We start from the raw sequence: 15,843 nt of genomic DNA, 5'->3' as shown, positions 1-15,843 counted from the left end.
AATGGAAGTGATGTCAAATTTACTGATTTTAAAATGTTTTTGACCAGGAAAAAAGGTTTCAGATATAAACCTACAATATTTCACTGTCTGTTGACTTGAGGATGGGAAGTAGGACATACTGTAATTACAGCTTCTTAATTTAAAGTGGCACAATATTGATGTCATTCATAGCTGCATAGATCTATCTAAATATTTATTTATTTATTTATAAATAAACATCCACATTCATCAGTATTGGTCAGTAACACTAAAGTAATGTTGAGATTTCAATGTAATACATATAAAATTATGGTATATACCCCTCCAAAGGGACCTGGACAAGCTTGAGAAGTGGATCCATGTGAAGCTAATGAGGTTCAGCAAGTCCAAGTGCAAAGTGCTGCACCTGGGTCAGGGCAATGCCGGACACAAGTACAGAGTGGGTGGAGAACTCATTGAGAGCATCCTTGCAGAGAAGAACTTGAGGGTTCTGGTGGACAAAAAGCTTGATGTGAGCCAGCAGTGTGTGCTTGCAGCCCCGAAGGCCAACTGCATCCTGGGCTGCATTAAAAAAGGAGTGTCCAGCAGGCTGAGGGAGGTGATTGTCCCCCTCTACTCTGCCCTGATGAGGCCCCACTTGGAGTGCTGCATCCAGGTCTGGAGCCCCCAGCACAAGAATGATGTGGATCTGTTAGAATGGGTCCAGAGGAGGGCCACAAAGATGATCAAGGGGCTGGAGCACTTCTATGAAGAAAGGCTGAGAGAGCTGGGGCTGTTCAGCCTACAGAAGAGAAGGCTTCAGGGTGACCTCAGTGCAGCTTTTCAGCACTTAAAGGGGACTTATAAAAAGAGACTCTTTGCTTAATCAGATAATGACAGTAAAAGGGGGGATGGTTTTAAACTAAAAGAGGGGAGATTTAGATTAGAGGTTAGGAGGAAATTCTTCACTCAGAGGGTGATGAGGCACTGGAAGAAGTTACCCAGGGAGGTTGTAGGTGCCCCATTCAAGACCAGGTTAGATTAGGCCCTGGGCAACCTGATCTAGCTCGTGGCATTCCTGCCCATGGCAGGGGGGTTGGAACTAGGTGATCTTTAAGGTCTCTTCCAACCCAAGCCATTCTGTGATCCTATGATGATGATTCTATGAAAAGTCTTAATGTATTGATAACTATTGGCAGTCCAGTTGATTTTCATAAAAACTATGTGGATTAGGAATTAAGACATGGTTTTATTAAAAAGAAGCAAAAAATAAAAATCCCAGCAACTTTTTAATATATAAAACCTTAATTTCACATTCTGATTTGCTTTTGCTCCAGACTGTACTTTGTTGTAAACTGACAGAACATGAACTGCATTTATTAATATATCTTCACTCTGCATTACATTACATTGCACCTAAGCACACTGATGGTGTTGGTTTCCCCTGGCCAGGCTCTAGGTGCTGAGAGACCTAGCGGGATTCACGTGTTTGCAGTACTTCTTCATGCTCATCTTGCTGGCAGAGCTATCCGGATGCGCCACTTCCGCAATGGCGAGGAGCAGAAGCTGCTTGCATATGATGATGAGTTTGACTTCAACTTCCAGGAGTTTCAGTATCTGGAAGAAGAAAGAACCATCTTGCCAGTATGACACTTAATGTTTTCCCTGAAGTTGTTTAAGAGATCATATACCTAACATTTACTCACACTTAGGATTAATTTCTTTAATGTTTTGGTCATTTTCCCATGAGTGATTAATGCATTAAAGCTGCTGTGTCTTGTAAGTATCCACACAATTCATTACAGAACTGGCTTGGACCATCAGTTCATCTACTGGGTGTTTTTTGGTGTCTACAATTACTGACTTGAACTTTACCATCATAAATTCTTGAACAAAGTGGATAACAAAATCACAGGTGTGCCTGGTTGTGCCATCTTCGTGAGTCCGGCCAGCCGAAGAATGGAAACATCCCCTTGTGGCTTTACTGAGCTGTTGTAACCAAATAGCACATCCTGAGAATTTGCACATGGCAAGTATTCAGCCTTGCAAATGTGTCTGCAAATCAGCAAGTCTTCTATTTGCTTCATATTTTTATTTGTTGTTGGGAATAAAATTCTACACTCCTGTTCTACATGAGGTTTCACTAAGTAAACAAAACCCTTTGGAAGAAGGAATCACGCAATTCTATCTGCTGTTCTTATGATAACGTAATATACTTAAAAAACAAACAAACAAACTATTTTTATATTATAAAGCGTTAAATTAAACCAGTAGCTATTCATGGGTATTTCATGAAAGAAGTCTCTCTCTATATATTTTTGGATGAGTCACTCATTTAAAAATTATTCACCCATCTCTTGTTAGTTCCAGCTGGCATCTGTTTTTGAAGTTTTGGCCTGATGACAGAAAGCTAAGTAGTGCAAAGAGCTGGTTGCTCCAGAACTGACCAGCAGTGCAGATGGCGATGTGCTTGTCCTGGTGCATGTGAACAAGCCCATTACCTCATGGAATTGGTCAGATGCAAAATATCAAACAACTGCATTCTGTTTATGATTTGAACTGAAAACGCCATTGGAATGGTTGAACTTCATGTATAGTCAGGAGCCCTGTGGTTTGATCTTCTAGGCTTCTCTTCAAGTCCCTTCCTCTCTTATGTCTCTTCTCCCACACTGAGATACTTTGACATTTGTCCTTGAAAGGCAAAAAAAAAAAAAAAAAAAAATGTTAACTTTAGTTCCTACAGCAAAATCTGGATGTTCAGGTGCAGAATTTAGTCTTTGAAGTCCAACTGCTAGTACTCCACGGAGACTTCAAAGACAAACTGGTGTTACCTCCTCCAGGAAAGAAATGTTGAAGGGTTTAGGAAGAGGGCTGGCAGAAGATGACAGGTTTACAGAGAAAGCCTGTAATACTTTTAGGAATATCCATGCAGATTATAGAGAAGGGCCTCTTAAAATTCAAGAACAAAAGGGAGTAGACAGCAAAAAGACAAAAAGAGATATTTGATAGTATCAGCAACTTAAAAAAGACAGATAGAGTAGAAGCTGGATTTTTTTTCTTTCTCTGAAATGAGTCTTTTTTGTACCCTTTAATTGCTTTCATCTTATGCAAAATTACTAGCACAACTCTTCATGCATCATTCTGGTATAATTCTGACCACAGTTTAATCAATTAACTAATAATACTAATAATAATATTAAAAAATTTCATCAAAGTTCTTGTTACACTCTCCTGATAGCTCTTCCACATAGCGTATCCTTCTTTCATCTGCGCAGTCCATCTTGTTTTCTTTGTGTACTCGTATCCTCTTCTGAATTTGGACACAAAAGATCTAATCTTGCAAAGGAAAAACTTTTAGTGAATATTCTGCAGCTCCTTATACCAGGAGAGACAAGAGTCCTCCCTAGTGCCAACAAGCATTTTCCTGCAGGGGGTGATGAAGTTGTGCCTGTTCATGCTCCTTCAAAAAGCTCAGTCTTCATTTAGCTGGCACAAGGCTGATACACCTTCTTGTGGTAGCCCAGACTACAGTTAGTGCTATCACTGATCTGGCAGTGGAAAAGCCCAAAGGGAAGTAGAAGTTCTCAGCCTTTGAAGGGTAATCTGATTTCTCCAAGGAAGATTAATACAATGGGAAAGAAGGTGGCGATACACAAAAACAAACCAGAGCAAATAAGCCTATGACATCCTTGTGACACATGTAGTTGCCCCAAAATGTCAGATTTTTGAAGTCTGTGTTCTTCAATATTTTTGTTTCCATTTGATTATCATAGTCATTTTGAGATACGTATTTGATTAGGTACAGGGAGCAAAGATATTACCTTTTTATTTAAAAACATTGTAGATATGTTTGTCAAGACAGCAAAAAGTTAATTGCATGTACTTGAGAAGGTAAGTGTTCAGCCTTTCCCATGCATATCTGTCGGTGTAGCTAAGTCTTTGCCTGCCACTCCTCTTCTCCTAGGCTTGGCAGATAAATAGTTGTTATTGTGATGTGGAAAACCTTATTTTCCTGATTTGGCAAGTAATTCTATAGAAGTTGGCAGGATAAATTAGCCTGGGGAGAGATACCCAAATTAGCACTGGAAGGGTTTTGGAACAGGACTCACTTATATACATTGTCCACATATATAATTTTCCTGAAAATAGGCTTCTAACTGAGCACTTCCACTGCGGTTTGAAAAAAATAGATCATACTCTTAATAAGGCTCTGTTTAAATCCATGGGGGATCCCTGAGGATATGGGATAATATAAATGCTAATAGCCAAAGTTTTAGCATAGACCAATTACCTAATCCTTTGCTCTTTCAAAAACTCATATCAACTGCTCTGATCCTTTTAAGTTTTTGCTGTCATCCATAGATACCCTAAGTTAGTGCTCATAAACTTCAGAAATGTGAACTTCTTAAATCTTGTATTTCAGGGGGATAATTTAATCACAGAATGTCACTACAGTACTGTGGACCGAATTCGCATGACATGGGTAAGAAAATTTTTATTGGATCAAAACAAGCACACAGAATTTGAGGTGACCATTTTGGGGGACCAAAATCTTTTTCATAAGATGCTATTAAAATGTGTGAGCTTATTTGCTAATTTGCGTGCAGTTAATTATGTATTGTCTTTCATGTCTTAGGTTTTAAGTCATAAGGAATACTATGATCGTAGTCTGATCTCTTGCATATTGCATTCATATGTCTAGTTTATAAAAATAAGCAGGCCAGAACATAAAAGATCTTGAAAAATGAGACTTCAGTAGCAAAAGGAGCAATTTCTTCATAACATATATTAACATGTAAATTGTGCATATTATAATGAATTATTTTTATGAACTTGTTATCCATCTTTCCCTGAAGTTGTAATTATGAGTTCTTACATATTGATTTTCACTTATGCTATGACTAAGATCAGACCACTTGCACCTAAAGTAGGACTGAGGCATGACTAAGATGAGGCAGCTGGGAGCCATGAGCCTTGGTGTGGTACGTTTATCATGTTTTCCAGCAGCTAACTGCTCAAATAAGTACTTTGCATACGTTGGCCAGGAGTTGCAAAGACCCTCCTTGGCAGCTGCTATCCCCAGAGCAGGGCAGAAGTGGGTGCTCTGCCTGCGCGCGCTTGTAGCTACTGCAGCAGCTGGACTGTGCCAGCTGACTGCGAAACCAGGGAGTGAGGCCAAACCTGTTACATGTAGGGACAGGCATAGCTGCAGGCACCTGCCTTTTGCCAGGGGCTGATCCCTCGTCCTCAGGAGGGGTTGGATCCAGATCTCCAGGAGGTGAGATCTGTTTAATAGGGAAGACCTGGTTGGTCGTGACATCCAGAGCATAGGGATAGCTCTTGCTGAATCATCAGTTGCATGTAGGCATATGTAGCAGGTGTATGAATAAACGCAAAATAGAATCATAGAAGCACAGAATATCCTGAGTTGGAAGGGACCCACAAGGATCGTGTGTCGAACTCCTGGCTCCACACAAGACCACCCAAATATCAGACCATGTGTCTGACAGCATTGTCCAAATACTTCTTGAACTCTAGCAGGCTCAGCACTGTGCCCACTCCCCCTGGGGAGCCTGTCCCAGTTCCTGACCACCCTCTGGATGCAGAACCTTTCCCTAACATCCCAGCCTGACCCTCCCCTGTCCCAGCTCCATGCCGTTCCCTCGGGTCCTGTCGCTGTCCCCAGAGAGCAGAGCTCAGCGCCTGCCCCTCCGCTCCCCTCGTGAGGGAGCTGCAGGCCACCATGAGGCCTCCCCTCAGCCTGCTCTGCTCTGGGCGGAGCAAACCAAGTGACTTCAGCCATTCCTCATACATCTTCCCTTCTAGACTCTTCACCATCTTCGTAGCCTTCCTTTGGACACATTCTAATAATATTATGTCCTTCTTATATTGTGGTGCCCAAAACTGCACAGAGTACTCTAGGTTAGGGTGTACCAGAGCAGGACAATCACTCCCTTCATCCGGCTAGCAATGCTGTGCCTGATGCACCCAGGACATTGTTGGCCCTTTTGGCTGCCAGGACACACCGGTGACTCAGATTCAACTTGCCATTGACCAAAACCCCCAGATCCCTTTCTGTGAGGCTGCTCTCCAGCCTCTCATTCCTCAGTCTGTACGTATAGCCAGGGTTGCCCCTTCCCAGGTGCAGAATCTGGCACTTGTTCTTGTTAAAATTCATATTGCTGGTGATTGCCTAGTTCTCTAATTTGTCAACATCTCTCTGCAGTGCCTTTCTACACTCAGTAGAGTCAACAGCTCCTCCCAATTTAGTGTCATCTGCAAACTTACTCAGTATACCTTCAAGTCCTGCATCCAAGTCATTTATGAAAACAATAAAGAAATCTGACCCCAAAATGGAGCCTTGGGGAAGCCCACTAGTTTTGTGACCACCAGCCTGATGTAACCCCATTTACTATAACCCTTTGAGCCCGACCGGTCAGCCAATTGTTCACCCATTGTATTATGTTTTTGTTTATCTGTATACTAGACATTTTGTCCAAATATAGAGAATCAAGTCCTTTCAGTTTTTGTTGTGCCAGCTATATCTTAATTGAGTGAAATATGCATAGAAACAATGAAACATATTTAAAAAAGGTGTATGTTGAAACACACTAGTGTGCTTCCCTAGTAAAGCACTCTTCAAAAAGAAGGTGTCCTGTAGTAAATCTATGGTCTGTGGTCTTAGCTTACTTTTGGGTGGTAAGTTAACTGAATATTGTAATTTTAATTGGTATGACACTTCACAAACTGGTGCATAACAGCATGTAGCAAGGCAGTGAAATAAATATTTCTGAAGGTGCACAGGTTGGAATGTTGATAGGAAAAGAGAATTTCATAAAGCCTTGCATGGAGTTTTAAGAATTTCAGTTAAACAGAATACCTCAAAATGTATGCAAAGAGTTTGCTGATCCTTGTATCCTTGTGCAGAATTAAATCAGCTGCTTTCTGTTTGTTACTGATGTTTACTAGTGAAAAGCAAGCAGTTGAAGTTTAATTATTCAATCCTGTCATACTTCAGGGTCAAGTCCAGGTAGTCCTATTTTCCTGTGTGGTGATTACACTAGCTTTTGTGCCCTGCTTCATGAATTTATGAGATCTGTGGGAACAGTCCCACAAATCTGTTTTACTAGATAAAATATAATGATATAAATATAAAAACCATAACTATATAATATAAATATAACTATATAACTATATAATACATAACTCTTTTTCTTTCTTACTCTATCAAAATATGTAGTCTATATAGAAACATATTACATCCCTTCCTCCGTTTTACTAGGCAAAGCTCATTTGATTTTCTGTTAAAAAGACTAATTATCTTACTAGATTTTTCCTAAATTGGCTCCATTTTGAAGACATCTTTCTGAAACGTGGTACATATAAGAACTGTGGAAACAACCAAAAGTAAATCTGAACTTCTCAGATCATACTCTTCAACGTAACTGGAGGCTTATTTTATTGATAGGTGTTCCTTCTGACATTTTTTAAGCTCAGGAGCTGTTGTTTGAGCTTGCAGTGTATTTTGAAATTAATTACGTAAAAACTTCTTTTTATTTGATAACCTAATGTGAAAGGTAAACCTGTTGTATCGGGCTTCCTGATACACATTTCATTAACATATAAATGCTAATCAGTGTTTCTACCTGTGGAATTCTAATGCTATCTTGATTAAAAGAAAAATCCCATTTTCAGGGTGGTCTGAGCACCAGGAATGAAATGTGCCTGTCATATCTGCTCTATTACCCACGAATCAACCTCACGCGGTGTGCAAGTATTCCAGACATCATGGAGCAACTCCAGTTCATTGGTGTTAAGGAAATCTATAGACCAGTCAGGCAAGTAAAATGTTTATGAATATGTACAGCACCTCTATCTCTGTCTGTTGCTTTAATCTGTAGTCTTACAGGGTCATTTTTATACAACCCTTATTTCTTTCTGATAGTGCAATGTGTTGCAAGATCACTCATGCCACCTCATTTTGGTGAACAACCTGTGCAACTACTTATTTCTCCTGCCAAATTGTTTTATTGTTTTGTGTCTTTTTTTCTTAATTGAAAAGCAATTTCTTGTGTTAAACATTTTTTCTTACAGCAGTTACCCCACCAACAACCATCAAAAAACAAACAAAAATCTTTCTATCAATGTCATATCAGTGTTTCAAAAGTATCAGTTTAGCAAAACATATCAGTGTTTCAATGACAGAAATAAAGGATATATAGATACTTTTGAAAAAGTAGGACTTTGGGAGCATGAGAGTTGAATTAGCCTGTGTAGATCTGTTGTCATTAATTCTGCTGCAGCTGATCAATGCAACCAAGAGGAGAATTGATACTAGAACTGTTTCTCACATCTGGAGCTCAGTGCTGTTTCAGTGACGCTGACAAGAATGCACAAAATGGGAAGAAGTTGTAAATTAGAAAAAAATGGAGGGGAGAGAATATTAAATCATTCATAGTAAAAGATAAAATTGTAGATAAGCACCATGATGGGGAGATGGAGCTTTGGAAGAATAAGTCAGAAAATGATATACAAAGTGAGTAGAGAAAAATGAAGAATAAGTCGTAGGAATCTAGCCAAGAGGAAGAAAAGAGTATTTTGGTTAGCTGTTGACTGCAGAAGCTTGCACTTCTGTGCAAAGACACTGTCTGCTGAGACTTTGATTCCTGCTTTTCAGGGAAACAGGTCACTGCACATTTTTGAGAGGTAAACAGGACTGTGTCAGAAAGAAACTCCCCTACCATCAATTTTTCTTCCTTACAGAAATAACCTACAAAATGCTGAACATTGGCATGCTGCTCAGCTTGAAAGGGGTAATATTCCGTTGTAGGTTCTGACTACTTCAGTGGGCCACAAATATTCAATATCCCCTCCGTAAATGGTGCGGGTGGGAGGGTACCGTTACTATTTAGGCAACTCTGGATCTGTAATGAACATCATGAAGGTCCATGCAATTCATCTGGCATCTGGCTGCTGACCTGTGAGTTTGCAGGGGGTGTAGCACAGGGAGGAAGGTTAAACCAGGTGTTGCAATTCATTCATTAAGTCAGCAGAACTCTTGCTGGCCTTCATCATGAAGGCCTAGGCAAAAACACGTCTCGCACTGAGTTGTTAGATCTAACTTTTCTGCCCTTCTTATTTCACTAGGTTGACCTGCACAATGATATTGCTCACTGTGAGCAATTGTGATCTCCAGAATCTAACAAAAAATTTAGACTTTTGTAGGAGATGGGAAGAAGCCTACTATGAACAGGATATATGTGTGTGAAGATATAAAAATCAATGAATAGCATATTTTTTCAGATATTAAATGTTCCTTACAATGCCCAAAATGAAAGCATCTCAGTAGAGGATCAGCAGTGCAAGTGATTGCAAACATAGTGTGGGAATAGTCTGAAAGGGACAGTTCCCAAATGAATGAAATACAGAAAAATAAATATAAAACTCTTACTGCAAAGTAATTTGATGTACAGGCTTACTGGTCTTAGTTCTGAAGTTTACACCCAAGACTGAAGAGTCTGAAAAAGTCAGAATTCAGTCAATGTCTACTTCAGTTTTAATGATATTTCTACTTACAATCCTTTTTAATACAGGGAGAACACAGTTTCTAAATCAGTCCTAGCTAAAAGAGTCTTTCTGAGGTTATAAAGAAAATATTCTAACAATTGTATGCTCTCTTGAGTGCTCATTCATGATAACTGTACTTCAGAAAAAAATGCACATTTGGCCTGGGGAAATAAAGATGTTTTGAATAGAGTAAGTATGCAGACTGTCTGCTGCAAATGGAAGAGTAATTAGAAGAAGAGATTATTAATGCCTCTAGTATTTATGACCTAATCCACAATTCTTGTTTCATTAAACTTTGTCAGCCTAAGGATATGTGACCTGATACTCATCTCTCTTGTGTCAGTTTTACACTGGAATTGCTTCACTGACTGCTTTAAAGTCTCTCTTGACTTACACATGAAGGCAGCTGGAGGCAGGATCAAGGCACTGGTGGCTCACTTTAAAACTCCTTTTCTTCCTCAGCCTGGTGGCCCAGACAGTGGTATAAATCATGAGGAGTTGAGATTAAAGTGATTGGGCTACAATAGTGTAAAATAGGTGTCTGATTAAAATTATGTCCTCCGTGCCTATATATTGAGTGGAGCTGAACTTTGGCATAGGCAGCCCGTTAACCAAAGCAAATGGGAGACAGCATACTGCAAGATAACACAGGTCCATCAGTTTTAAAAAGATAACATGCTTCAGCGTGTTTTTAAACTAATAATTAGGTTAGTTAAAGTTTTAGCCACTTTATTTTTTTGCACAAAGCTTACATAACTTTCTGTTTTTAAAAACTTGTCACACTCACCATGCTGTTTTCCATTTGTTCCAGCAGAGTCAAGAAAAAGCAAGAAAAATGGAACAGGTTTTATTTACTTAAAAAAAAAAATCTTCATTATTATATTTGAGTTTTCTCTACTAAATGAAAGACAAAGACATTCCTTCCCTTCCCACATCTCAGGATGGTGGTAGGGAAATGGACTGACCCGACTTGTTCAGGGAGAGTTTTGCCAAATGTTGGTGAATTTTCAGCCCTCTTAGAGCAATGCAGCAGCTCTCTATCCCAACCTTTGCCAAAAGTTCTCTTGCAGCCAGGGCACTGGGACATGCCAAAAGACAACGTCCAGAACACTGGTTATTGTCATTTGATCTTTTGGCACTGTTGCCAACCTAGCACCCTCGTGCTCGGATGAAGTTTGACTTGTTATCTGAGTTACAACCAGAGCTTGGCAGAGCAATCTGGAAGCAGCTTCCTAATGGCAAACATTTCTTTAAAACAGTCTGTCAAGCTTAGTAGAGAGTGTGACTTTTTTTTTTTCTTTTTTTTTTTTTTTTCCCCGGTGGTGGGATTACAATAGAAGATCTGTTTTGGATAGCCTGTGTATTCAGTTTGTAGATGAGAACAGCAATGTAATTCTTAACTTAAAATCCTTCATTTTTAAAAGCATATGGTGGCAAGTTCTAAACTGACGACAAACTTTCATAGGTCTGTTAGTGACACTGTGTCAAGTTTCACTAGGAGAGAATTTAGGTGAGAATGTGAATTATGTATACATATATATATTAATAGTGCTTTGTTTTTCTGAGTAAATTCTCCCAAAGCTTTCCCTTATCAGTTCCAACTTGATGACATTTATCTATTTTTTTTTAATTCTTTGTATTTATTTTTCTTCAGGACTTGGCCTTTTATTATCAAGAGTCCTAAGCAATACAAAAATCTGTCATTTATGGACGCAATGAACAAGTTCAAGTGGTCCAGATCAGAGGGTCTCTCCTACAATGAGCTTGTGCTTAAACTACCAGTGAATGTGAGATGTTCAAAAACAGATAATGCAGAATGGTCGGTAAGTCTATTCCTATCAAGTTTTCTAAGTCTTAAAAAGGAGGCTACAATGCCATGAAACAAATGAGATTTACCATGCTTGATTGAGTATGAATAAGTACCTGGTTTCAGACTCTTTACATGGCCATTGAAGACCTGCAATAACAAATGATGAGAATGCTTTATCAATGCTTTCATGTAACTCAAGTTCTAGAAGTGTTTAAAAAGAATAGAAAAGCTGGAGCTTTGGTCAAGATTTGGGTTCAGTGATAGGAATATGGACTTCTCCACTGTCCCTAGGACTCAGATGAAAGAGTAACCATATGTATCCAGGTTAGGCGACCAAGTTAGAAAGCTAGTTTTCATTGGCTCCCTCTATTGTCAGGGTCTTATGTTAGGGCATTGCAATTGAGGATTTGAAATTCCTGAATCAGATTTCTTCTCTGAATCACTTTGTAGGGGAAGGCATATTGGCTGCATAAGGAAGCCTCAAGAATCCAACTTCTTAACTCTTAAACCACCTAGAGCTATATGAACAGTCTTCCAATATCTCTTACTTTTATGTTGATCTTGTGTCTTAGAGATGTCTATAGTAGTGGACCAGTGCATTAGCACTCTCTCTTTTTTGTGCACCTTTGGAAGATTTTAACTTCTTGATGAGAAAATGTAAGATAAAAATAATTACTCAGTAGGTTATTATTTAATCTAAATATCAGTAGACACTACAGACCTTCTGTGAAAAGTACTCATTGACTACATGTGATTGACTACATGTGATGATAATACATATGACTATTCACTGTTTTTGGTTAAGCTTCTTGACCTTTGCAACTGCTAGCTAGTAGCAATCGCTTAGCTACTCTTTCACTGATTATTTGTCAAAGGACAAGTTAAGAAGATGGAAAACACATGGAAATTTTATCAGAAGGGGGCAGGTGTCTATTTTTTAAGCAGTTTGCTTTCTGGAAAATGCTGTTCCCCTTTATCTTACAGGATGAAGGAACAATACTTACGACTTAAAGAACATATTCAAAGAGCGAGTTAACTGGAACTGAGAGTGTTTAGTTCTTCCTTTTTAATATTAGTTTCCTTTTTCAAATGACTTGGGCATATTCTTCAAAGATACGATTAGGACTCTTTCCTTTTCCTTCTCTTATTAGTAATATTATGTGTAATTGGCCATCCTCAACAAAATCAAGAACAGATTTAACCTGAATGTCCAAACAATCAGTGAGTTGTTACAAGAAGGAAAAACTTGAAGTGGAGGAATTAATTTGATAAGATCTTCATCCTGCTGAAGGGATGGCTTCCTGATCAGTTTTAGCTTTGTGTTGTATTTGCTAAGAATAAATCCATATTTAGATTATTTTTTTTTTCTGCAGTGAAGAATAATTGCAACATGGAAAAACAAGCACATACTGTACAGGTGGCCATTCAAACTTTCAAAAATGCTTGTGCCCAGGGGCTCTCTTTTCACAGAACTTCTTTTCTTCAACATAAACCTGTCAGTGTTTCCTTTAATTCAAGAGTTAAACCATGTAAGTAGGGAGTACATTTAGAAATGCATTACTAAGTGGTGTACCCAAATCTCCCTCATTTCATGTCAAAGCCAGGAGAGGCAAGTAGGTATGCAACCTCCATAAAAATTGCACTGAATTCTAAGGGAAGCATAAAAATGCTAAATATATAGAAATATGACACTACTCTAGGTGGCCCTGGTTCAGCAGGGGGGTTGGACCACATGACCTCCACAGCTCCCTTCCAGCCTCAACCATTCTGTGGAACATGTGTGCACAATTAACTGGCTTCTACATGCAAGTATAAGCCTTGTATGTACCAATGAATGCTTTCAATTGTCATCCAATATACCAAAAGCACTGTAATGCTGTAATCTTCCATTTTCACCTTCCAGAAAGATGAAAACAAAGACAAAACCAACCAAACAGTCCCACAAACCAAAACAAGGTCATACGAATCAACAAACAAAAGCCTGGCCTTGCTTTATAGGAGAGGATGCCACTGTGTGCAATTGTTCCCAAGCTGAGAACAATGGATCTGCACACTGGATGATCATTTGACGTGCAATATATTAATATTTTTACTGAGTTTGATGTCTCCACAGTAAGAGTCACAACCGCAATACAAAGCTAACAATAGAGTCTCATGCAATTTGCTAACTAGTTAGAGAGCAAAATAGATTTCTAATCTTATATGATGAAACTGTTTTATTTTATTTTAATTGCAGTTCCAGGGCATGACGGCTTTACCCCCTGAAATAGAGAGGCCATACAAGACAGAACAAGTAATATGCAGCTCATCTTCCTGTTTAAGTTGCAGTTTATTCGTCGCCCTGTTGTTTGTTGTACATATCACAGCCAGTACAATAGGAAACATCGGACCCTTTGTACAATAATTTTTATTCATTTGTGTTCTGTATGCCATGCAAGTTCTGATGTGTTTGCACTGTTGCTATTGTAGATTTATTTTTTTACATATTAATAAACTAAATTCGCTAGTTCAAAATAAATTGTGTACTTCCTCTGAGAACTGTGGTTTATCTGGTTTTCAATGTAAAGTATGTATAAAACACAGTAGGTACACCATCACGTCGCGTATTGAAATCTTTTCACATACCATTTTGTTACACTTTGTCCTGGTTCTTCACATGGTGTTTTCAAAACCAACAATGTATATGGGTAAAATTAATAAACTAAAAGCAACTTAGTTAACCACATTCAGCCTGGAGTGTGCTATATTATTTTGTCTTGGTTCTTGACATCTGCAGGTTATGAAGTCATTGCTGCAAGGACAAGTCTTGCAAACATGTATTTGGGCATGTCTGACACCTGCAGTGAAGCCACAGGAAGGGTTCATTCACGGAGGACATTTCTAGAAGCAACACATTGCTAATCGGTCTCTCCTCCCAAGAGAAAGGCGCACTACAGGTGTGAAGGGGCAGAACCCCAAACCTCCCCATGATGATTCCTGTACAAGGAATCCTTGACTTGGTAGGGATTTCTCTCCCCATTTCTTCTCTCTTCATGTCTTCCTTAGTCCCTGACAATTCAACATGTTTCTTTTGTCTTAAGGTATGGGTAGGCCAAATAAAGCTTTGGTGAGGGCTAGGCACACCTTTGCTGTATTCCACACAGACAGCAGCAGTGATGAAGATCAATTTCACAGCCAAGCTCTGGCATGCACAGGGAACCTGTGTACAAGCCTGCCAGCACCTATTGGTAGCACACGCTGAGAATTACAATATGCCAAACTGTTGATTAAGAGGTTATTTTTGTGTCCCGTGTGTATGACTTTTTATTTAGTTAGTTAGTTATGTGTAAATCCATATCTTCTTTACTCAGATGGTGTTTGGCAGGGAAGATTCCCTAAAGATTCCTAATTTGTTGCTCCCCAATGAAATTACGGAACACAGTGGAAAAGGACTTGGACCATTCAAAAAAACTTATTTCTATAGCCACTCTGTAGCTACAGTTCACTATAATTTTCTGCAGTGCTGCATAAACTTTACTGGAGTGTGGCTGTAAAAATCAATTGTTTTGGATGTTGACTGCTGTAACACCTGCACTAAAACTAACCTGTGTAAATGGGCATTTTATGTTACTGAGTACTCTTGTGCAGTGTGGTGAATCCAGAGTAGATCAAGAACCTGATTTGGCCGAGTTGAACCAGTTCTCTGGGTCACTGGTTGTTAAACACAAGTACTTGCATTTGTTTGTGAAGTTACACCTCTTAACGAGAGCAGGCTGTTCTGATGCAAAGAGTTGTCACATCAGAAGGAAACTAAGGAGAGGATTTGGAAACTGTCTTCTTTGCATTTGAGATCTGAGAAAGAAAGCATCATAGAGCTGACAAGGCTACTTTGTGGATAGCCAAAATGACAATTTGTGTGATAATCTACACAGAGAAAAGGCGTTGAAGACACTAATGCCTCAAGGAGAAATGTGGGAATTAATCAATGCTAGATTAAATTTCTAGGAGCTATAACAATCTCATTATGAAATGTATGCATAAAGGAAGTTTAAAATCAGCTGTGAACACATAGGTTCACAGGGCCCACTAAATCCTCCTGATGCCACAGCCTGCACTTGGAGTAAGAGAGTAACTCCCACCAAATCCTGGGGAATTTCTTTGCCACTGTTGGGCAGATGCTTCCTCTAGATGTATCTGGACAATGTTATTTTCTGCTATCCCTCCTATTGGTGCAGGATAAGGGAAGGAAAAAGTGTATACAGATATTTTTTTTCATATCAAAACCTGAAATTTCAATAAAGAATTGTAACTGCTTAATTGTAACTGCTTAAATGTCTCCTTTCTGCCAGCAGAAGAATTGTGCTTTTCTGTTTAGTGTTCCTGAATATAAATGGTTGAAAAACAAAAACCAAACAATGGTGATGGTGAATTATAGGCACAAAAATCTTCTGATTATTGGTACAGCTCTTTTCTGAACATAAAAACCTAGGTCATCCTCCAGCTAAGTTATCACGGAGTCCAGTGAGCAC

The 15,843-nt window shown here is 39.0% G+C and overlaps 1 protein-coding gene across 2 annotated transcripts in view; it reads left to right on the top strand.

The window, feature by feature from the left end:
• Nucleotides 1–14,060, top strand: part of MOXD1 (monooxygenase DBH like 1) — a 54,655-nt gene extending 40,595 nt beyond the window's left edge. For both annotated transcript variants that reach the window (XM_040551585.1, XM_040551584.1), the window contains 5 exons: nt 1,411–1,602; nt 4,382–4,441; nt 7,654–7,796; nt 11,180–11,348; nt 13,572–14,060. In XM_040551585.1, coding sequence (XP_040407519.1) covers nt 1,411–1,602; nt 4,382–4,441; nt 7,654–7,796; nt 11,180–11,348; nt 13,572–13,739 — 732 coding nt within the window. In that variant the 3' untranslated portion in view covers nt 13,740–14,060. The remainder of the gene's footprint in view (nt 1–1,410; nt 1,603–4,381; nt 4,442–7,653; nt 7,797–11,179; nt 11,349–13,571) is intronic.
• Nucleotides 14,061–15,843: the final 1,783 nt, after the last annotated feature.

Source organism: Cygnus olor, chromosome 3, assembly GCF_009769625.2.
Source record: "Cygnus olor isolate bCygOlo1 chromosome 3, bCygOlo1.pri.v2, whole genome shotgun sequence".
Taxonomy (NCBI): domain Eukaryota; kingdom Metazoa; phylum Chordata; class Aves; order Anseriformes; family Anatidae; genus Cygnus; species Cygnus olor.
This window is presented reverse-complemented; position numbering and strand designations above follow the sequence as displayed.